General features: G+C 52.1%; 1 protein-coding gene across 2 annotated transcripts in view; it reads left to right on the top strand.

Annotated features, from left to right (window-relative positions):
• Window positions 1-914: 914 nt before the first annotated feature.
• Window positions 915-23,772, top strand: part of PAPPA2 (pappalysin 2) — an 86,672-nt gene continuing 63,814 nt past the window's right edge. For both annotated transcript variants that reach the window (XM_088060420.1, XM_088060419.1), the window contains exons 1-2: window positions 915-1,386; window positions 6,682-7,744. In XM_088060420.1, coding sequence (XP_087916546.1) covers window positions 915-1,386; window positions 6,682-7,744 — 1,535 coding nt within the window. The remainder of the gene's footprint in view (window positions 1,387-6,681; window positions 7,745-23,772) is intronic.

Genomic DNA, 23,772 nt, shown 5'->3' with positions numbered 1-23,772 from the left:
CTGCCCACTTGCTTGGTGCATTCATAGGTGTTTTTTTGGCTTTTGGATGTGGTTTGCTGAGATAAGGCACCTCCACCCCACCTTTCTGCATGTGTCATTGTTTGGGAAAGGAAAAAAATAATAAAAGCGAGAAAAAGCAGAAAAATCTCTTGCCGAGGAGGGACCCTGAGCCCAAGAGAACCTCTCCCCTCTCCTGGGGAGGGCTGAGGGAGGGTGTCCCCTCCTTTCAGCTTCTTTTCCTCCCCTCTGTGTGATGGAGATGGAGGACGGAGGCGAGGTGGGAGCTACAGCAGGAGAAAACAGGGGCAGGGACAGGGCAGGTGCTGTCCCAAAGCCCCGAGCGCGGGAAGGGGGTGCGGAGGGGACCCAACGCCCGGAGGGTTGTGTCTCCGCATCCCCTCCCCGCCAGCATCCTGGGCAGCGCCCGGGAGGGCGGAGGGAAGGGAGGGCGATGCTCCGCTCGGGGTTTATTAGATTGGACATAATCATCTTTAAATAAGGGCAGCCCCCCCCTCCACACCCCTCCTTGAGGTGGGGGGGGGGGGGGAGCGGAGCGCCTCGGGGCTTTCTAGATAAGGGCGACTAACGCATCCCCCGCTCCCGCAGGCAGAGCCGGGCAGCGCCGAGAGCCGCGCAGGGTCCGCCGTGCCCTGAGAACCCCGGCTGCAGGCAGAAGGGGGGTCCCCGCCGCGGTGCTCTCGCCTTCCTTCTCCTCCTCCTCTTCCTCCTCCTCCTCCTCCCGCAGGAGCAGAAGGGAGGAGAGCGGTGCCGGGGAAAAGTTGGGGGCAGCGGCTGCGGCGGGGGGCGGGGGACTGTGCCCCGGCGCTGCCGCCCGCCGCCCCCCTGAACACCCCATTTCCCCCGCGGCCACTCGCCCCCCACCTCCCAGCCCCCAAACTTCGTTCCCAAGGAGGATGCTGCGCGGCGGAGCCCCCCTGGCCGCGCTGCTGCTGGCGGCGCTCAGCCTGGCCCGCGGGGAGCCCCCGCCGGTCTCGGGGTGCGGGATGGAGGCTCCGAGCCGCCGCGCCGCCCCCGCGCATCACCCGTACGGGCTGTACCCGCAGGGTCCCGCCGCGCACGGGGCGCTCGGAGCCGCATCCCCGAGGGGCCGGAGACCGCGGGGAGCCAGGGGAGGAGGAGAAGAGCCGGAGGGCGAGGCGGACGGCCGGGGCCGGGGCCGCAGCCGTGGGGAGAGGCGGCGGGGCCGGGAGCCGCAGGTGCCGGACCCTCCCCGGGAGCGGCCGCTGCCCGCCCTGTACTTCTCGGGCGGCCGGGAGCAACTGGCGGCGCGGGCGGAGGCGCTGCCCGCAGTCCCGCGGGAGGAGTTCACCCTGGAGCTGTGGGTGAAGGCGGAGGGCGGACAGAACAACCCGGCCATCATCGCAGGTAAACCCCGGCAGGGAGGGATGGGGACCCGACACCCCGCGACCCTCCTCAGACGTCCGCACGGGGGACTCCCCGACTTCCCCGCTCTGGCAGGTGGCACCCCGCGCCCACACCCGTGTTCTCAGCACCGCGGGCGTGGAATATTCCTCCTTCCCTTGAGACCAAACCCTAAACCATCCCCTCCCCTCTGTTCCCACCCGCCCCGTCCTCCCAGCCCGCCCCCCTCCTCCCCCCCCCTCTTCCCCCCCCATCCCCATCTGGTTTTTCCGTCTTCCCTCGCCGGGAGCTGGAAGGTCCCTGTGGTGATACGCACCCCCTGATGCTCCCTTCCTCCCACCCCCCAGCCCACCAGTCGCCCCTGCTCGGGGCTCCGGGCACACTGAGGCTCTCCGGGGCTCCGGCGGGTCCCCGGGGCGGTGGCCGCACGGTGGCAGCCGCGCCGCACTCACGGCCCGGCCCCGGTGCGATCCCCGGGCTGCGGCCCCGAGAGCTCTGCGGAACGGCTGCAGGGCAGGGGGTGGCCCAGGGGCTTGTTCCACCCATAACTGCCCCCCCAAGAGCTTGCTGAGAAACAGGCAAGGGATGAACAAGTCCTATGAGGAGCAGCTGAGGGAGCTGGGGGGCCTCAGCCTGGAGAAAAGGAGGCTCAGGGGGGACCTTGTTGCTCTCCACAACTACCTGGAAGGAGGGTGTAGTGGTTGTCTGTCTCTTCTGAGTAACAAGTGATGGGACAAGAAGACATTATCTCAAATTGTGCCAAGAGACGTTTATATTGGATACTAAGAAAAATTTCTTCTCTGAAAGAGTTGCCATGTGCTGGAACAGGCTGCCCAGGGAAGTGGTGGAATCACCAGGGAATCACCCTGGAAGTGTTAAAAAATGTATACATGTGGTGCTTAGGGACATAGTTTATTTGTGGGCTTGGCAGTGCTGGGTTAACTGTGGACTTGACCTTAAAGGTTTTTTTGCAACCTTAATGATCCTGTGATGGAGAAGCTGAGGAGACAGAGAAGACTGGCACACAGACACAGAGTGGGGCAGATGTCACCTCCTGCAGTGGTGCTTCACTCAGCTGTGCCAGGATGGGTGTTTGTGCCTGGGTACAAGTTTGGCAGGACAGTGCAGGGACGCTAGGAAGGGCTGGGAACAGATGGCAGTGCCAGGATGTCTGGGGTCTCCACAGTGGGGGTTCCTGTGTTTCTGTGCTGCCCTAGCCAAGCTGATTGGGGAATCCCTCTCTCTATCCTAATTTTCCTTTGGCTTGTGATTATTCCACTTAACCTCCCTCTGCTTTGCCTGGTCCCTTTCACTGATTTTTCTCCTTGGTTATAGGGCAATAGCCACACCTGTGCTGTGGAAGAGGTAGGAGGGATGGGCTGGCGTCTGTGGCAGAAGGGAAAAACAGCCGTGTACAAGGAAACTACCAAACTCCCTAGCATCCACTTCGCTGTCTGCCTTCCCATCGGCATCCTTGACGCCTCCCTGCTGGCAGGCAGCACCTTGGGATGCATGGAGCACAATTCCCAGTCATTGCATCAGCAGCACAGCTGTTTGCATCTGGAGGTCTGGCCTGCAGGTCCTGAGTTTTGAGTTTCCCAGTTAGCCAGCAGAGTTTTTTAATTATTATTTTGTATTCTTTATTTTTAAATTTCCTTCTGGAGGGTGGGACAGTTGTTAGTGCTGAAAGCACCACCCGTGAGCACTGGCATTCACTCGAGTAATATCCCCCAGCTTCCCTGCTCCAGGGTTTGAGTCAGCCCCAGGAACCTCCGGCTGTCTGAGTCACTGTTCACTTCCCACTGTCTCCCTCCTGTTGGGACCAAGGGGCCTGGGTGTGGGTGGCCAAAGGGGGCCAGCCCAGTGCTGCTGGCATTTTGTGTGAGCAGGTGACAGAAGCAGCTGCCAGCTCTCGGCAGGTGCTGAGTCTGCTTCTGATCTGGTGCTCCTGCTCTGTCAAAAAAGAGGCAACTGAGCATGAGGTCGTCCAAAGGTGTGGAGAAGCTGGAGATGCTCCAAGTGTCCATGTGTGAGGGAAGGCAGAAGGAAAGCAGGGCAGAGCTGAGCTCTCCCAGCATCAGTGCCTGGGATGTAAGGGCAGGCTGAGCAGCTCTGATCATGGGAAGCAAGCTGTCCTGACAGCTGGTGTGGCTGCTGCTTGGATTGAAGGCTCAGGAGTTGCTTTTTTTTTTTCCCTGTAGATGCCACATTTTGCCTCAGGGCCACCCTGGATGGGGTTGTTCATCCTTCTTAGGATCCTTCTTCTTCATGGGGGGATTTCTGCTGGGGTATAACCTATCACAGCTGCTGTTAGGGAAAGAAACTGGTCCCTCTTCCTTGTCCTACTCATTTTGGGCAGCAGGTGTGAGTCCTTTCATGTGATGCTGTTTCCTTTTCCACCTTTTTGTCTCCCCTCCACCTATGCCTGCTCTGCTTCTGATGAACCCCAAGGGATTTCCCTTTGTGCAAGGCTGAGTTTTGCATTTACTCAAGATTGTAGGTGATTTTGTTGGGTCAGATCCTTCACCAGAGACCATCCCAAGCATCTGCTGTGTCTAATCCAGATGCCCTCCTTGGGGTCCTGAGCTGGTTCCCACTGCATACCCTGAGGGCTGGCCGTGACTAGAGGCTCCTGGCCTTTGTCAGACCCTCTGGAGCTTTAGCAGCCAATTTCCCCCAGCATCTGGGTCTCAAAGCATGACTGAAAGCTATTCCTTGTGCTGCAAAACTCCTGGGCTCAGTGGGAGAGGCTGCTTGCAGTGTGGTCCTTAGAAAGGGACACAATTGATCTTCGTGGGCTTTTTCTCCATGACCTTCCCTGGCAGTTACCTTCCTCTTTGAATTTTTTTGCAGTGTTACCAGCAACTCTTGTTTCAACCCCCAGAGGCATTCCCCTAAGGCACAGGTGAACAACATAAATCAGGCTAGAGCTCCCCCTTCCCACCTGAGGCATCAGAGGCAGAGTTGTACTTGGAGCTGCTGAGGAGATACCTCACACTTCTTCTACAAACAGCCTTCCTTTCTGGTGGGTTGCCTCAGGACAAAATACCAAGCTCCTTGGGAAACTCTGGGGTCTTGAAACTGCTCTTCTGATGATTTCTCATGAAGGCCCTTGAGAGCCAGGACCTGGTGCTAGACCTTTTTTGTTACACTGTTCTGCAGCGGCTGCCGGCTGTGGGACATGCGGCTCTGCCTGCAGAACCTTTGCTGCTGCTGATGTGGAGATGGCCATGTCTAGGATGTACCAGCTGCTGATTTACTGATTTTCCTCCCTGTTGTAGAGCTGGCCTCGGCCTTCCTTATATCTCTTTGAGGACTTTGATGAAGTCCTTGTACCTGGTTCTAGGCTCACTTAAATTTCTTTTGGCCAGTGTTGAACTCATCAGGCACTGCCAGGCATGGCTTGGCTCTAGATGGGTTTGTGAGGATGATATCTTAGACTCACCCCAGGGGCTGTTCCACCCCTGATGCTGTTTTTCCCATTTTTATCTTGGGGTTTAATCAAATTTGGGGCACTCTGAATCATTTCAAGCTGAACTGCATGAGTTTTCTCAAGAGAGAAGGTACCAAGCCCTGTTTCCTCAGCCCCAGTAAGGACCAAAAGATAGCCTTCGAGTGCACGGGTCTCAGCACATTTCAGCCAGCACCCAGCCCAAAAGTATTCTCCAGCTTTGCCTTCTCACTTCTGCAAAGCTCCTTTGCTCACCTCCTGCTTTTTGGCTTCTCCCTGTCTCAGCTTCCCCTGGTCTTTCTGCTTCCCTTTCACAATCTACCAGAAAACAAGAGCTGGCCAAAGCTCATCCACCCACGGAGGCTTTGTGCGTGGCTGCCTTTGTAGTGAGCAGTGACAGGGATCCATGCCCAGGGTGGTTACGACCGTGGGATGGTTTAGAGGCCACCACCCGTCTCGCCCTTGGTGAAAGTGATGGATGGAGGGAGGGATGCTGCTTCCTGGGGTGCAGCAGGGCTTGATGTGACCTTTGCCAGCTGTGTTTATAAGGGGGAAAACGTGGGGTCATGGCAACCCTGCTTCAGACACATCCCCTTGGATGAGAGCCAGGAGATCCTGCTCCTCCTGGAGCTCCTTCTGTTCTACACCTCTGCTTCTCTCTACTGCCTCTCTGCAATTCTGGCAGCAGGTGGGGTATCCCCAGCAACAGGCAAGACAGTGGCACAGGCAGGAGTGCTTTGTTTTGGACCACCAGGTCCTGATGCCATGCAGATGGGCAGGGAGCGTATGCAACAGGAATGGCACAGTGAGGGGTTGGAGAATCCATGCAGCAGGAAAAGCAGGATGGAGAATAACAAATACCACATCAGGAACATGAAGAGAGTCTCTGGGCACGGCAGCAGGTTTTGCCAGCATTGGGACACTGTTTGTTTGGGGTGATGAATGGGAGAGCAGGGTGCCCCCAGAAGACACCACTGGTTGCTCAAAGAGTGATTCCAAGCTCGTTCACCTCAGACCTGCATGAACGTCCTGGCTGTGGTGATTTAGGAGCCCAGAGGCATTTATTTCAAGCAGCAGGTCCCTTTATCCTTGCCAGCGTTTAAGTGCGTTATGGCCATTGATTCCCAAGGGCATTCCGTGCCTGCAAGCCTCTGGTTCTTTGCCGTGGGCACTCAGCAGTCTGGGGGAAATCAGCACAGCTCCAGGTCTTGCCCAGGCTAAAACAGGTGTGCAGCATGCTTGGGGCCAGAGGGAGAGGATATTCCTGGGAATGGATTCATGTTCAGGCGACCTTAGGGGATGAGGAGTGCACTCGGCAGGCTGGAGGCAGCACAGCCTTCTCCAACCCTCTCCCGCCAGCACTGAATGCATGACTGGGAGGGAAACTGGAGCATAAACGAGAGCTGTAAATCTGCCTGGAAGCTGTTGGGGAAGCAGTCCCTGGAGGAGCCTGTATTGCTTTGGGTTGCTGTGCTCTAATTCTTAAAAGCTTTGGCTCACAGATAAAAAGCTTAGCCTCTAATCCCATCCCGCCAGAGCACTCCTACAGAGAGCAACTCAGAAACACCTCACTCTTCAGCCTCTACTCCCATCCACGCTCTTCCTCCCCTCTCCATCCTGCCTCTCTGGCTCTGCCATTCTTCCTGGCTACTCCACCCACTCATTCAAATTCTTTTGAATGGGGGCTGGGGTGTCTCCCCTGGTGGAGCACCCACTGCCCAGCCTCTGACCACCTTAATTTACCTGCTGCCGAGGACCCAGCCTGGGCTCCAGGGAGGAGTGGCGATGCTCTCTGGTCCTTACCGGCTCTCCTATCTCTTTCCATCCCTGTCCCCGACCTGCTGCAGGTGTCTTCAACAACTGCTCGCACTCGGCCAGCGACAAGGGCTGGGCGCTGGGTATCCGCGCCCTGCAGCTCAGAGGCAAGAAGGACGCCCGCTTCTTCTTCTCTCTCCGCACGGACCGGGCAGCCACTGCCACCGAGGTGACCTCCCACCACCGCTACCGCCCTGAGGCATGGACACACCTGGCCGCCAGCTACGATGGGCGGTGGATGTCCCTCTACGTCGATGGGGTGCGGGTCGGCCGCTCCGGCGGGCAGGAGGGACCCCTGCACAGTGCCTTCATGTCCTCCTGCCGCACGCTGCTGCTGGGGGGGGACGCCTGGGGGACCACCCACACTTTCCGGGGACACCTGGCTGGGCTGGCCCTGTGGCGTGGTGCCCTGTCCCAGTCCCACCTCCAGCGTTCCTTTCTAGAGGAGGTGGCTGAGGAGACGGCAGGGCTGGCTCTGGCCGCTGGCTTTGCCACCCCGGAGGAATGCTGGACGCCTTTTCGGGAGGGTGCCTTCCCCCAGCAGTGGGTGCTGCTGTCGCCGCCGTCGCCCATCCTGCGGCCGCTGGGCCCCCCTGCCTGTGGGCAGACTGCCTGCGATAACGTGGAGCTGGTCTCCCACTACAACCAGCACTGGCCGCTGCGGAGCTGGAAGGTGGTGCGCTACCGCGTGGTGAACCTGGCGGAGGATGACGGCGGGCGGCCCACGGTCAGCTGGGAGCAGATTTGGCGGCAACACCGGGCTCTGAGCGAAGCTTTCCGGCCCTACAACATCTCCTGGCAGCTGAGCTTGCTGGAGGTACGCAACTCTTCTCTCCGCCGCCGCGCCGTCCTCCTGGGCTGCGAGCCCAGCAAGGTGGGCAACGAGCGCTGTGACCCCGAGTGCGAGCATCCCCTGACCGGCTACGATGGCGGGGACTGCCGGAGGCCCGGCCGCTGCTTCTCCTGGAAGCGCCGCGACGGCGTCTGTCACATGGAGTGCAACAACATGCTGGATGACTTCGATGACGGCGACTGCTGCGACCCTCGGGCCACCGATGTGGCCAGGACCTGCTTCGACCCCGACTCGCCCCAGCGGTAGGTGTGGGGCATGTGGGGGTGGTATGTGAAGGGATGGGATGCACCCTCTCCCCAGCACCTGCTCTGCGCCTGGGCATTGCTTCTGACCGCTGGCTTTCCAGTGTGGGAAGACAGAGGGGCATTTTCCCATGGGATGGGTGTGTTTGCCATCAAAAGAAGTAAATCCTACGGTGTGACACGGCACCCCTCTGTGATGCCCTGCCAGCGAGTGTTTTTCTCTCCTCAGGGACACTCCTCCCAGGGGGATTCCCAGTGCAGAGCTGGCAGCCTCTGGTTACATGCCAGTGGGAATGTGGGCATCCCCGGCAGAGCAGCCTATGCACAGGATATTACTTACCCTGATTCCACCCCCCCCCCCCCCCCCCATGGCATATAGTTGGGGAATTGCTGCCCTTTCCCACCTTCCCTGGATGTGCCCAAAGTATGGTTTCTTAATTTGTGTTCAAAATGCCTTTTCTTGAGTGCTAGAGTGAGGAGAAGAAGGCAACCCAGAAGTGCTAGGTGTGAGGTGCAGGATTTGGAAAGGTGTGGGTGGGTGTGCATAAGCCTTCCTGAATCTTGTCCCAGGGAGTGATGGCCACAAGGAAGATTCCCTTGGTTGGAGGAGGAGGTGTGCCTTTACTGTGTGCTGCAGGTGAAAATCCACATGGACTAAAACGCATGGAGCATCAAAATGCTATGATAGGGGACCCTTGCTCTCCCCAGGGGTCTTTGGAGTCAGCAGCAAGGGGGGGAGCTGGGGAGGATGACCCATTCACATGATGGGGGACCCCGGGTTGTTTGGAACAGTGTCCGTGGTGCAGTCAGTGGTTTACACGCACCTGCCCTCCTTGCTGGAGCCTCTGAAGTGCAGACAGCCCTGTTGATGGCTTCCAGCGCTCAGGGCTCTGCTAAATATACTTTCTGGATGAAGATGGGAAAAGGGGGAAAAAAATAATGTTTTTTCCTTTTTTTGTTTTATTTAAAGCCATTTTTGTCTCAGTGTCAGAGAAAGCTCATTCCTGCTGTTGGCTCCTGTTGGCAGGCAGAGGTGTCCCCTGGAGCGTGAACAGTGCAGCACAGATGGTAGCATCTGTTGAGAGAAGTTGCAAGGGAGGGTTTTAGGAACACATCTCTCCTTTGATCTTCTTTCTCATTCACTTTTCTTTCCCTGGGCTGTGGGAGCAGATAGGCTGTAGTCATAAATCCCTTTTCCCAGGTCTACCTCTTTTCTCTGCTCCTTCCCAGGCAGGACATGGAGGGAGGAGGGAAGCAGGCGTCTCTGTTTGGGCAGTGCTGATAGAGAGGAGCAACACTTTTATCCTTCCTTCCTCTTTCTCATCCTTAAGTTGCCTGTGAAAACACAGGGGGAGGATGAGGCACATTTCTTCCAATGCATCCCAGCAATACAGAGAGGCATCACACCATGTCCCTGCCCAAGCAACCCTCCCCAGATGTTTTCCCACCTCTGGAAGTGTCTTTGGTGACAGCCACCATTGCCACCCTGTGGCCACCTGTCCCCTTGTTTCCCCTGCTCTGAGCCAGCATGGCAGTGCTTTCTGATCATGGAGCAGATGAAAAGCCTGCACAACAACTCTCCACTTGTGGTGGCCACCAGCACCCAACACCACTTGGCCTTGGCTTTGGCAGGGCAAAGGCTCTGTCCTTGCCTCTGTATGCAGTTAGAGAAATGTTTTCATCCTGAGACAAGAAGGGCTCCACCTTAAATTGAAAAAGGCCAAATTTTTGCTGGTATGAATCAGGGCTTCCATTTGTCAGGATTTTCCCCTGAAAGTTGGGAAACAAAACAAAACAAAGCAAAAAAACACCCCTTGCTTCTGTGGGAAAGGAATGGGAAAATGGGAACACTAGGGAAATAACGAATCTTTTGCAATTTTCTTTCCGCAGACCTCATTGGTCTGCGCAGACAACAAGAACGATTGATTTTAGGCTAGGACAGAAAAATGAAATCCAGTGTGCCTGGCATTTGGGAAATTAGGGGGCATGGGTTGAATCCTGCTGCCACTGAGGTCTTCTGAGCTGCTTTTGGCTGTCTTCTTCAGAGATCACAGAAAAAAGGAGTCATTGAATGGTTTGGGTGGGAAGGACTTTTAAGTGCATCCAGTTCCACCACTCCTGCCATGGGCAGGGACACCTTCACTGGACCAGATTGCTCAAAGCCCCATCCAGTCAGGTGATGCAGGTGGACATCCACCCTCCCTGTGCTCATCCCTACTGAGGATGGTTTCTGGGGAAGAATATATATGTTTGTGGGAAAACTGCTGGGAAACGAGTAGTGTGTGTTTGAGAAAAATCGAGGTGAACTTGTGCTTGCTGAAGAGCATGGCCAGGTTTGTGGTGTTCCCCCAGAATTGGTGGGTGAACCCCAAGACACAGAAGCAAAGGACCTCAGCCTGAGGGGTTTTGTTCAGGCAGAGCTCCTGCTGAGTGCTGCTGCATTTGCTGCAAGGTATTATACTAAAATGAGCAGGGTGACTGGCAAACTTACAGAAGGATTTTTGGGGTGGTAGCCAAAACAGGAGAAATAACGTGAAATAAAATTTAACAAACTGCAGAAAGGTGGCACAATAGGAGCCAGGTGCTTTGGTGTGAACAACAGCTCCGGGTCTGTAACTGAAGGGGAGCAAGCTGGCTGCTGCTCACCCAGACTTCTCTGCTTCCTCATACCTGTGCCAAAGCCTGGGAGGGAGCTTTGGCTTCGGGACAATCAGGAGAGAGGGAACCCCCACTGCAGGTGATCTCTGCATCTGCTTTCAGGTCAAGATGGCAAGACCAAAATTCTTAGGATCTTTTTTCATGGATTAAATCATCTCCATTTCAAGGCTTTCATCAAGAGTGGTTTGGATGTAAACCTTTCTTACTACGGCCAAATATAATTGAATTGAGAAAAGGGCGAGATGCTGGGCAATTTCTTAGCAGCGTTGTAGACAGATTCAATATATTTTGGTGAAGGGTCTCAACACTGTGTCTCATCCTTCACAACTGTAAGCACTCAAGCAAAAGCTTTTTCCATCTTAACACATTCCTGATTTAAAATTCCCTTTTGGGCTGCAGCTTAGAGAGAGGTAAATTAGAGGAAAGAGCTGAGGAACCGTGGTGGCTTCAGTGCTTCTTAGCTGGTGAACGCCTCATTATACTTCCAGGGCTACAGCTGGTGCCAGCTTATAGCCTCACCCAGAGGAGGGAAATGAGATTTGGAAAGAAGGATTATTAAATTATTTTTTTTTACAAGGGTATGTAGTGACAGGACAAGGGGGAATGGGTTCAAGCTGAAGGAGGTCAGGTTTAGATTAGATATTAGGAGGAAATTCTTCCCTGTGAGGCTGAGGAGGCTCTGGCACAAGTTGCCCAGAGAAGCTGTGGCTGCCCCATCCCTAGAAGTGTCCAAGGCCAGGTTGGACAGGGCTTAGAGCAACCCAGGATAGTGGAAGGTTGGCAGGGGTGGCACTGGATGGTCCCTGCCAACACAAACCATTCCATGATTCTATGAAACCCACCAGTGGGACTGTGCATTTGTGGCTGGAGGGAGACTTGAGCAAGAACTCTTGTGGAGAGTTGTGTGTAGACATCCCTGCAAGGCACCCCAACAGGAGATATGGGAAGCAAGTCACAGACTTCTCATTCACTCTTGGTCCACCTTATGTGGAACAAGGGGACAGGTAACATCAGGAGAGTTACTATCATCCTTCACCCAGTTTTATCCTGACTGCAAGCATTTCCCAGGAGTTTCTGGCAGTCCAATGTTGGGGTCTGGAGTAAAATTTGCCTTAATTTTCTACAGGCTCCCATCTTCTTGCAGAGCTTGAGTGCTGCTGTAATTGGTGCTCTTGGAAGGAAAGCAGCAACAGCTCATTAGCAGCAATTAACACTCAGCGAGGGGCCCCCTCGGGCACTTAGTCAATGAGAATCTGGTGTGTGACACAGTTAATCTGAAAAGAAAAACCGGAGGGGAGGCTGGAGAGCAAAGTGGGTAAGGGCAGAGCTGCTGGGCCTTTCATCTTGCTGCCCAAAGTAATGGCAGAAATAACCCAAGTGACAAAAGGAAGTGAAAAATGATGAGGTGTCTCCAGGCTAGGTGGCCTCAGCTGGGATGACCAAAGTTGTGATGTTAAAATGCACCTGATTAACTGGACACTTGATGGGCTTTACCCCGAGTTTAACTGGCCTCCCTCCTAAGGGACTCATGCTTAATTGGGTTAAGGCTGCTTGGGAGCCTCCTGCAGTTTAAGCCTTGTCTTCAAAAGCTGGTCCAGATTAACCTCACTAAAAGTCTCTGGTGGACAACCATGAGGAAGAAGGAATCACTCTGAGCTATCCTCAGGCACCTGAGCAGCCCCTTGTCAGGAGATGTCCAGCTGAATGTGGTTGGACCTGAGAGCATAAAGGGTGTCAAATGGAGAGCAGGTGAGGAAATGAGGTATCTTGGGACCAGAGCTGACCTGCCTAGGCCTTAATCCCAACCAGATAGTAAAACAGCATTCAAATTAGCTGCTCCCTTCCCCTTCTCCCCTTGCTACAGGAAACATTAGTAGGTCTTTCTCACTGTGAAAGAGGGCAGGTACTGCTAAGTTATTGCAAAAGTAAAAGCCTTGTGTACAACCATAGGCCACAAGTGATGTTGCAGAGAACAGATTCAACTGGAGATGATAGGTGTCTGCTGCTTGTGGTGGCTGGTTGCTTGAAGGGTGGATGGGAGAAGGTGTTTTCAGTGGTTTTCACTGCCTGTGTAGTGGCAGAGACTATGTTGGTCCCATGAGGAGTGCATGGCTAAGAGGTTCTCTGCTCAAAACCTGAGCTTTGGCTGCTTTTGAGCTCCCTCTGGCACCTCTTGGAGTCCTGCTGGCATGTGCCCAAAGATTGTCCTGGTGTATCCAAAGAGCCTCAAGTGCTGGGCTTGGGGCTTTAAAGTGGTGAGGAGGGGTGTGCTTTGGAGACACTAAAAGTGGCAGTGATTGGTTCACTGGCTTCTGAGCTGTCTTCTTCTAGTCACTAGCTCACCTACTGGGACTGTGGGGCTGCAGTAGTAAACAGGACCTTTTGCTGGAGCCTGATGGTTTCTTGGTGGATGCTTTAAAGTTTCATGAGTGCTTGGATTTGAGATCATTGGAAATCTTCTCCTTTCCTTGTAGGAAAATCCCTTCCCTCTGAGCTTTCCTATGGCTTAACAGTTTTTAAATTTAGCAAAATAGGAGGGAATGTTTTTAGTAGAGCCCATTATATCAGGTGGGCAGGGTGTCTCCCAAGTTGCTTGCTTGTGATGGGATTTGGAGGCTTCCACCCATGTGAAAGTGCCTCAACCCACCCACCACCCTAGCTTGGGGATGAAGACCCCAGATTTGCTTTTGAGCTTCTCAAAGTGCTGGATAGTATGGGGATAGACATTCTCTGATTGGAGAGTATTTGGCATGTTACCACTGCTTAGTTACAGAAGCCCAGCAGTGGGATTTTTCTCCCAAGAGGGAGGACGTGGGATGGTGAGAGCCTGCATGGCTGTGGCAGAGGAGGTGGTGGTGGGGGCTCCAGCGTGGAGCGTCCCTCTAAGGCACATGTGGCACACCAGGGTCTGACTCAGCCCATCCAGTGTGGGGGACAGTGAGCCAGCCAACAACACACCCATCCTTCCCTGGAGAGGAGAGACTATTTGGGATACAATTTTCCACTCTCCTTAGGGGAGAAACCTTAGCTGGCCATCCTCTAGGTGTGGTGAGGCAAAAAGCCACCTGTCCAGCATCCTTTTCCGTTCATGGTCAGTCTGTGTTTCTTATTGGTTGTTTGCTTTAACACACCCTGACCTGCAGGGGATAAAAGGTTAGTTCCCTGTAAGCCTAGCAGCATTTGTGCAGAGATTTCTTGGGGCAGAGAGCTGAATTAAAAGCCTCCAAAGAGATCAGATATGAAGCTCCCTCTCTCTTACTCCTGCATTGCTCTGACGAACTGATTTTCACTCACAACAGCCTTGCTAAAGGCTAGAGCAGAAATCCCAGTAGCAGCTAGGAGAGGTGCAGAGCCTCGGCATCCCAACACCACCCACCTGACTATAATCAAACAGCTGGAGGGCAGTGGGACTGCAGAAATCACTTCTCTCCAGAGGGAAATAACTAAACATGAAGGTGCTGCTGTCCAAGGGCCTGTGCAGGCTCTTGGGACTGCCTTCCAAAGGCAGAGGGCTCCATGTGATGCCTCCTTCTGGTGAGGCCAGAGCTCTGTTGAGTTACCCTGTGGGGCTGGAAGAGCAGCACGAGAGTATAGAGGAGCTCCAAGGGGTGGTTCCCAGTCCCATCTTGTTGATGTGCACAAATCTTCCCTGCTTTTATTCAGGTGCTAAATTAGGAAATAAAATCACAGTAATGCACTTCTTTTCTTGCCAAGGTAGAAAGCTCAGGGGTTAATTTCCAACAAACCTCTGTGGGAGGATGAGTCTCACTCATCCATCAACCTTCCTGTGGGCATGGAGCTGCCAGGCAGCGAGTTCCTGGAGGAACCTGCTCGGTTTCCCTCAGGGGTGACCACATCTCTGTGGGAGAGGGAGAACATGATCTGCGTGTGAGCGAGGGCACAGGACCCCTGCCCAGGGGCTGTAGGCAGCCCGGGTGCTTTTGGGGAAAACAGCTGTCCCAGATGTGAGCTATTGTTCTTGAAAACACCACCGACTCAGGGGCTCACTTGAGGGGGGCCGATTGTGTTGGGATGGCAATTGTGAAGGAACAGCGTGTGTCCGATGGCTGGGAGGGGTCACTCTTTGTTAGGTCTCCCCAGGGCTCCTCCTCATTCTGCTGTACCCTTGTCTGTGGGTGGAGAACACCAGCTGAGACCGTGGCCAGGCCTGTGAGACCCCAGGAACCGAGGTGGCAGGAGCTTGGCAGCAATCTGGAGGGACACCCTGTTGGCTGGTGCTGACGGGGTCTCTGGGATGATTTAATCTGTGTTGAGTTGGCAGCCTGAGCTACAGCCAGGGGAGTCCTTAAGTGAACATACTGCTTTTAGTTTTCCTTGGCCCAGCCACCACTGTTATTTAGGAAATCAAATTGCCCCTTTCCAGAGGGCAGTGGGGTGAGAGGGAACGAGTCCAGCATCACCCAAACCCACTGAGATGGTGTGAAGCAGAGGACTTGCTTTGGAGGCTTTAAGAAGGATGAGGATGCTGAATGTTTGTGACTGTTGCTTCACAAGGGCTGTGCTGGGGATGAGAGGAAACCTTGGTTTTATTATTTTTTTTTCCTGTTAATGTATGATTGTTACATTACAGAATTTCCCTAATAAATTTTCTCATGTCCTTTTAATATCTGTGAGGAAGGCATTTTTAGAATACTGGCTTTTGTACTTTGTGCTCTGGCTAGGACACCCAGTTGCCTGGATCTAAAAATAAGTTGGAGGCTTGGGACTTGGTTTTGCCCTAAAAAAAAAAATAAAAATATATGCATATAAAAAGCGAGTTGGAGACGTTTGGCTTGAACAGAGTTCTTTTCTTTTCCTCTGAATCAATCCTTTTCCTGACCAAGTTTTTGCCCTTCAGTGAGAAGTTTAGGGTGAATATAGCAAAGTTTTGGATCTCGTGGGAAGGCTAGACTTTGCCATCATGGTGAAGAGTGCACAAGGAGGGGCTTATTGACCACAGGGCTGTATGGTTCCTCTTGAGCAGTTAATGCCCTGGGAGCATCATCCTTGCTCAGCAATTGATTCGCTGCTGCCAGGCCTGTTAAAGCATCCTGCTAGTGCCCAGGAATCTGAACTGAAGTGGCAGGCCAGGGGTGGGAAGGGTGGCACCCTGGTCTTCTGGCACCCTTTTATTGCCTATGCTGCCCTGGAGCTGCCTGCTGCAGCTGGCTGCAGGCTTGTCAGGCACCAGCAGAAATCCTTCCCTAGCCTTGCGGTGCCTTTTCTGCTGCTCTGTTTTTCAGGGAGACTGGATGAAGAAGAGACTGATGTTTTTTTGGTTTTTTTTTGGTTTTTTTTTTGTCACTTTGGCTGTTTTTGGAGATTGTCTCAAACTTGGGGTTTTGCCTTTTGCATCTATGCAGGAACCAGTTTGTGGTCTGGCCCCTCTTTATCAGCCCGGCCTTCTGTCAGGAGGTCTCCTGATACACATCAGCCAAGTTTCTCTCCAGCCTGGGCTGGTTCTAGCACAGATCTCCACACACTCCCTGTGCTGAAGGTGGTGTGCACCAGTCCCAGCTTTTTGGCTTAGGCAGTGTATGGCAGATCCTCACTGCCACATCTGCTGTAGGGTCACCTTCACCATCTCACCCAGTCTACTGCTCTCCCTCTTTCCCAGTGGCTGAGGTCTGTCCTGCGGAGCAGGGTGCTGGGAAAGGTGAGGAGACACTTGGGAAGAGCTGGACACTTGCCTTCCCTCGAACAGCAGTGAGATGTGGGTGCCTCACTTCTGTGAGCTCCTGTGAAAACCCTGCACAGCGGAGGTCACATCTTTCAAGATGCTTGCAAACACCTGCCTGTGCTCTGGGTAAATCCCATTCCCCACCAGCCAGGGAAACTGAGGTATAGAAGTCTTGGACATCTTCCCTCTGGTCATGCAGCAACGAGATGCTGCTATTAATGCTGGCATCTGGCCCTTCTGTCTCCCAGTTCCTGGGTAGGGAAGAGAGGCATTTAATGAAAGGAGATGAAGCTACTTTGTCCTGGCTAAATGCAAGGAAAAAAGTTGCACAGTTCCCCTCTGTCTGAGGGCTTTAATGAGCCTCCTGTCACTGAGACACTGCTCAGCCATGTGAAGCCCATGCAGTGCTGAGGCAGGCCAGGAGAACTGCACCCACAGGTGTTAACCCCTCTCCCTTACCTTGGCAGATTCTGAATTGCACTATGAAAATTGGGAGTGAAATTTGAGTTCCCGGTGACCCTGAGCTGTGTACAAAAACTCTACAGCCTTCCTAAGCCTGGAGCATTGCTTTATGGTTTTGTTTTAGCCAAAAAGTAAGATAACTGATTTACAGGTCTGTTCTTGTAGCTTAGGTGGGACAAGGCTGATCTGTGCAACATTAGGCAAAAAAAGACCTGTAAAACTTTGTCCTGACCTGGGATGTTTTTTCTTATTTTGCTTTGAAACAAACAATCCAGACAGAAAGGGAACCATCCCTGACTTTGTTTAGCTTGGAACCGTCTCTAGAATAACTTGCCACCGTTGAGTTCTGCCTCTCAAAACCGCACAGGGCTGTGAACATATTTCTCCATTTCCCCTGCTGCTTCTTGCTTGCCCTCTCTCCCACGCTCCGTGTAACTGCAGCCAGCACGGGCACCGCCAAAAGAAGGTGAGTGCTTTCCCCGTGCCATGGATAGCAAGTCTCTCCCAAGTTGTTGGTGGGTCTTGGAGCTGGGATGGTGCCTATGCTGGGCTTTGGAGGGCAAGGCTGGACTCCCCTCCTTCCCTGAGCTGCTGCTTCACTGCCTTTCTCCCAGGCAGAGCTTTTTTTCCTTCCCCTTAATGATAATAACTTGATCTTTAACTCTTTCTCTTGAATTTTTTTTTGCTAACTCTGTGCAGCTATAGCTCTTTCTATGTTTTCAAGGATGATGTCTCAGAGAAGCTGTGGCTGACCCACTCCTGGAAGTGTTTATGGCCTGGTTGGGCAGGGCTTGGAGCAACATGGTCTAGTGGAATGTGTCCCTGCCAGTGGCAGAGGGATGGAATGAGATGGTCTTTCAGGTCATTTCCAACCTAAACCTTGAATACTTGAACATGGAAGTGGGAGATGCATTACTGGGGTGGAAGCAGGTGGGGAGCTGCAGTGTTTGTCTCCTTTCCTTATTCCACTGATGAGGACAGGAGGCAACAGTCTGTGGCTCTGAACTCTCTAATTGCTGCTTCACTGGGTATTTGAAGCGGTAGGTTAGAGGGATCAGGAGAATAGACGTCCCTTTGAAATTTGGGGATTTTTAGGTGCTTGGGGGTTTTTTCTGCTTTATTCTAAGGGATTTTGCCGTTACCCTCACCCAGACCTGCTGTACTGTACACATATCCTTTGATCTCCTCTTTGTAGTGACTGAACCCACAGTTTGATTTCAAACAGGTAAAAATTTTGGTCCTCTGTGTTCCTGCAGCCTCACAAAAAAGGCAGCTAGAAAGGAGCTTCTCCAGTGATGGGGAAAATGGGGAATAACTTCAGCCTTGTGCTGAGCCTTGGTAGACCTTGGAGGGCTTTTGGGGGTGATAACCCTAAATACGTGCCTTAGTTGGAGCAGGGAGGCTTCACTCAGTGCTCACAGACTGTGTGAAATAAATATCAGAGTTTAGGCCGTCCATTGCTTCCAAGATTACTTCTTAGCAATTAGCGCATTCCTTAGGAGTTTGTTCCTATTGATGTCTTTGATATGTGTCAACCCCAGACAAACCAAGATTTCTGCCTGGGAATTTCCCTGAAGAATTGTCAGCTGTGAGCCTGTAGCTTGAATTTAAACCCAAGAGTCTGAGGCACACATGTCTTTCCAGCTCCTAAGGAGTTGTCCTGTGAGCAATGGGTGCATCATCCGTGAAGGACGGTCCATGCGTGCTCTGCTCCCGCAGTGGAAGCATCTGGGAGCCCGGCTGTTCTGAGAGACCGGCTCTGCATCACTGCCTGGTCTAATGAAAGACATCCCTAGACCCTCATGGGGCTCAGATGGGCCTCGTGCTTTAGGATGATCTCAGCCATGAGGAAATGGTGAGCCTCTCCGAGGAAGAGATGGCCATGATTCACTCAGAAATAGAAAAGCCGAACAAGCAAATGGAAACTCCCTATTGACCAGGTTCCTGCAATTTAAATGGGTTTTTACTACCTATTCCAGTATTCATTTGAAAATCATAAGCATTTACTCATACACACTACAATCAGACGGTTTTTAAGCCATTAAGGCCCATTGGGTCAATAACCAGCATTTTCAAAAATCTATTAAATCCCCATTTCCGTGGAAATAGAGCTTTTACAATTGATCATGGCTACCGACTCCCATTAAAATAAACCCTAAATGCTATCAACTCCCCCAAGATGCAGAGCACTAAAAGACAGTTTGCCAGGCCAAATTTATCCCAGGGGAAAGTTGATGGCCCATTATGCCTAAGCAACATGAGAATTGTCATATAAGTCAGGAAGTTTATGGGACTTGCATGGATTTGTCTTCCCTGAGGGGGTGAAAAGGAAGGTTCATCACTAGTGCTAACACAAGCTCAAAGCCAGACTCCTGCAGGAGCTTTTTGAGAACATTTAGCTTATTTTGTATTAAATTTCAAGTGTGTGTAGACTTTGGGTGTTTGGCAGAAATAAATGATGCTTTAGGGCTGAAGTGCCATAAGAAATGCTTCATTTCTGGATCTTTTATTGGTGGCACAGGGTTTCCTGTCTTGCCTAGGTCTGCACAGCAAAGGTGCTCCAGCCCTTTGATCACCTCCATGGCCTCCTCTGGGCTAACCTTGTGAAGTTCACATTTTCCTTATTCTGACAGCCCCAAATGCTGCAGCTCTGGTACCCCCAGCTCTGCACCACTGCAGGTGGGGTCTCACAAGATCAGAGTAGAGTGTAAGAATCCCCACCCTTGTCCTGCTGGCCACTCTTCTTACCATGCATGGGAGGCAAGACCTATGCCTGTCCTAAACGTGGAGTGGAGCAAGCCTGTGTGTCCCTGCTGAGCACTGGGGATGGAGGGTTGCAGCTCTGGCAGGCCCATGCCTGGAGGTGACCCAAAGGCCTGGGACCCATCGATGTGCCCATTGTCCCCTCTGAGAATGGACAGTGGTTTTCAGGACATGCACCGAGGCTGGGGGAAGAGCAATGCAGAAGTAAAGGGTCCCAACCCTGGCTTCTATGTCTTGGCTTGGTGCAGGAACAGGGAACTTTGTGATCCAGCTGTCCTTTCAGATTAGGGCTTTGCTGCATGCCATCTCTGCCAGACAGCAGCAGCTCTCAGGATGCAGGCTCGCTGCCGGCGTCAGCCCAAAGCTGCCGTGCCCCTTGGAGGAGAGGTCAGGTAGTCCCTGCAGAGCCAGAGGCCATGCTTCCCTTGTTTGTCTCCCTTCATGCCTCCTTCAATCAGCTTCAGTGCAGCCCTCTGCTCCCTCCCACAGCCCTGGATTTCTCTGCTGCGTGTGCCTGATCCAGGACTCCTCTTCCTGCAGAAGACCTCCTGTCCCCAAGACCTCTCTTGCTGAGGATGATGTCTGTACTATTGGGTCATGTCTAGATGCTTCCATGAGACCACTCATGGAAAAGACACCCCTTCCCCTCCAACAACGTGGTGATGTTGGATGGTATTTGTGATGGGAATGGAGGAGGCAATGTAGTGAATCGGTTCTTTCCTCCCTAAGAGAGTTCTATTTGAGGTGGAAAGGAGTGTGTGAGTTCCTGTTTCTGGATGGAGTGTTGAGAACTGTCCCTAGAACAAGTGTTGTGGGAATTTCTCTTATAACAGGTCCTGTTGTCAGGCAGCAGGACCACTTGACCACTTGTGGTTGTTGGCCTTGGTGTTTCTTGCAGTGCAGGACTGACTCCTCCAGGAGCTCAGGAGAGAATGACTACAGGTCTGTCAAATAGACATAACCATCAGCATTCTTTTTTATTTTTTGGAAACTGAAAAGCAACTTGAACTAAATGCTGGTGTCTGACTCCCAGCGAGTATTTCTCAAAAACCTTTTTTCCTCCAAAGGTATGCTAGGGCTGGTGGTACCTCAGTTCTATCTGGGAAGCCTACACAGGCACATGGAGATGTGCTGGGATTCCCAGCACAGCCATCCCAAGAGGCCCTTGGACAGACTGTGGTGCCCATTATGTGCATGGCAGCAAGCAGTTGAGTGAGGTAGTGAGCCAGCCCTGCCCTCAGGGTGCAAATGTCACAAACCCAGTGTTTTTCCATGGTCCAAGCCTTCGATACCCATGTGCACCCCATTGGTACTGGTGTCCTGAGGGTGCCCACCATGCTGTGAGAGCACAGCTGGGGGTTAAACTCTCCTGAGGCTTATTCTCATGTATTCACATGTGGGGTACCATCCTTGGTTCAACCCCCAAAACATGAGGACTGCATGCAACCAGCCTTAAAATTGGTCCCTGCCCTCTTGCCCTGCATGTAAGCTGTCAACAGAGCTGTAACAAGATCCAGAGAGGAAAGCAGCATGTGGCAGAAAAGCAAGCAGTCTCTGGGCAGGCAGATAGGGAGGAATTAACACAGCTTTCCTAAAGTCAGGTGTCCTGTGGTGATGCCAGAGGCAAAGACAACTCCTTGATGCCTGATTGTGGCTTTGCTCTATGTTGAGGGGAACCTTGAATGTGTAGAAGCTGACTGTGATGATTGTGGAAGTCCTGTGAAATGCTGCTGAGTCAAGATCAGAGGGGCTGCCTCCAAGGGACACATTATAGTAGGAGATCTGCTATTGATCTCCAAACCAGGATGATAAGGCCAGCAAATCAATATTTGAGTCATTTAAGCTCTGAGTTATCAGAACTTTGTTCTTATGGGTGACTTCAACTACCCAGATGTTTGTTGGAAGAATGGTTCAGGAGCTCATAGATCATCCATAAGGTTCCTGGAATGTGTAGAGGACTGCTCCTTACACAAGTGTTGGATGTACCAACCAGAAATGAGGTGCTGCTGGACTTGCTACTCACAAACCAAAAATACTTGGCTTATAATAGCTCGGCTAGTGGTAGTCTTGCCTGCAGTGATCAGTGATTGTGGATTTTGGATCCTGCTGTGGTTCTGGTGGTTAGTGCCAAGACAAAGGTTTTAGATGTTTGAAGGGTAAATTGAAGCTTGCTCAAAGTTCAGCTGGGAGGGATTCACTTCCATGCAGGCTAAAGGAGTGAGTTCTGGGAGTTTTCAGGAACACTCTCCTAGAACCACAAAAACAGTTCATCCCCTTTAAAGGTCAGAACACCAGGTGGGAACAGGTATTTAGAGAGAGGACAGTCCAATTGGCCTGTCTCATTGTGATCCTTGTTCACCCTCTCAGACATCTCTGCATGTACCTTATCAACTCTTCTCCAGGCATGTGTCCTGTGGTCAGTCCTTCTGGAGCCAAGGTGGTATTTCCCCTGAAAATGTGTTACATCCACTGACTTTTGTTTTCTTATGAATGTTTGTATTTCTGCACTCTTTCATTTTGCTTTTTGCCCCCTGCTCTGTATTCCTACATCCCACACTTTTGGAGTCGGACTTGCCTCCCCAGTGGTCTGTCTTCCACCCAGTCCACTTCAGCCCCCATCCAACTCCTGCCACCTTTTTTTACTTTTTGTCTTTATCTTGAGCTCTGCTCCACTACCATGAGTTTAAACTTGGATAAAAGCGGGGACCCTACTGTACTTTTGTCCAAGGATGCATCTCAGTTACACTGAGCTTCAGCTCCTCATCAGATCTGCTTCTTCCTTCTTTTTGCCCTTATTTCTGAAAGGATCTTTTACTCTTTGTTTTCACTGGAGTCAGCTTGATTTCAAGGAATTCCATTTCACCCAATTTTCTCTGACAGCTCTGATGCAGCAGTGGTCTACTGGTCAGTCCTGATTTTCAATTCTTCACTCAAGACCTATGTTCATCCCTCCATTTAAGTTGATCTAAATCAACTCATTACAAGTTCATGCCAAGTTTTCTTTCTCTCATCTGCTCTTTCATAATTTCTGTGCTTCTTAGCAAAACCAGGTCTAAAATAGCATTGCCTTTGGCTGATTCAGTGATGATTTAGTGAATAAAACTTTTAGCCAACACTTCCAGGAATAACTGGGCCATGCCATTGTTAGCAGCACTTATTTTTCAGCCTATCTCAGGGCAAAATGCCCTGCAGGCTTTCTTGTCTAACACTATTGTTAATGTCTTTCTTTCCCAAATCTGACCTCAAGAAGTTGCATGCTACCCTCTGATGTAACAGAGCTGTGTGCTACCAATCTGCAGCCTTCTAGCTCCCTTTCCCCTGTTAATCTATATGAAAGGGTCACAGCCTTGAACTACAGTGTCTTTTTGATCCCATCTGCAGCTTTTTCCAGTGCAGCTCTCTGACCCTTCAGCGTCTGCTACTGCTTCAGTCCCATGCTCACACATGGAGATTGAGAGTTAACTCTGAATCTAGCAGGAATTGCTCATACATAAGGGAACCTCCTGATCCTGAAGGATCCTGTTTTGCCTTCTCACCCTCTTTGGCATTCTTGATATTCAGCCACCCATGCAAAACTTAAACTGTCCTGCCAGTGATGGCTGCTTCCTAGGCTGCTCTTCTACGCGTGCCATCAGTGCCTCAGAGGTGGATTTTTCCAGGCATGTCCAAGAGCTGTGTGATGTCCTCATTCCTTGTGGACTCAAATGCTCTTTGGCTGGAGTCCAGCACCCAGTGAAGTTGATGAAAGACTCCTGAGCATTACAGAGGGTATTATTCCAGCAGTGTTGTGCTTCCCGTGATCCCAGGGGAATGTCTGGCTCTTTCTCAGCCTTCCCTTCCCATCTTGCATGTGTTTTGTATCTGGCTGTGTTACCAAAGCCTGTCCAGATGAGAGTCATTTGGATGTTGCTGCCTTGTCAAGTTGTCATGATGCTGGCAGAGAATGTTTGTGGCGTACCAGCAGAGTGCTGGACTGGAGTCAGAGCTCCCAGACGTGGTCATGGGGATGCAAATAGTGTTAGTAAGTACAGAAGGACTTAAAAACACAGCATCCCCCGCCAGCTGCATTAATGCCAGAAATTTTGGGGCAGGTAAACCCAGAGTGTGAGGCAGCTGCAGTTACAAGAATGACCAGCAGCCTCATCTGGAAGCAGACCAAGTAACTCATCTGGGCTCATCTGCTGTGCCAAGGTGACGCTGTGTTTACGCTCTAGTGATGGGCTTTGTCTGCTTGTGGTAGGGAGGAATGGAGGCAAGGCTGAGATGTGGTGAGAACAGGGATGAGGATTCCCAAATTCTAGCAAGGAAGATTCATTTATGCAAGCAGAGAGCCCAGGTGTGGAGGCCCACCTATTTAGATGCCCTGCTGAAGATTTGCCATGAAGAAGAGTCCTTTGGTGGTCCATAATGGAAGACACCCACTTTGGCTCACCATCTGGAGGAGCATCTCCCTTCACAGATGAAT

This window comes from Pseudopodoces humilis, chromosome 10 (assembly GCF_049639895.1).
Source record: "Pseudopodoces humilis isolate 2021_Gansu_Grassland_sample_001 chromosome 10, ASM4963989v1, whole genome shotgun sequence".
NCBI classification, from domain to species: Eukaryota; Metazoa; Chordata; class Aves; order Passeriformes; family Paridae; genus Pseudopodoces; species Pseudopodoces humilis.
The sequence above is the reverse complement of the archived record's forward strand: the minus strand, read 5'-3'. Positions and strand labels throughout refer to the sequence as shown.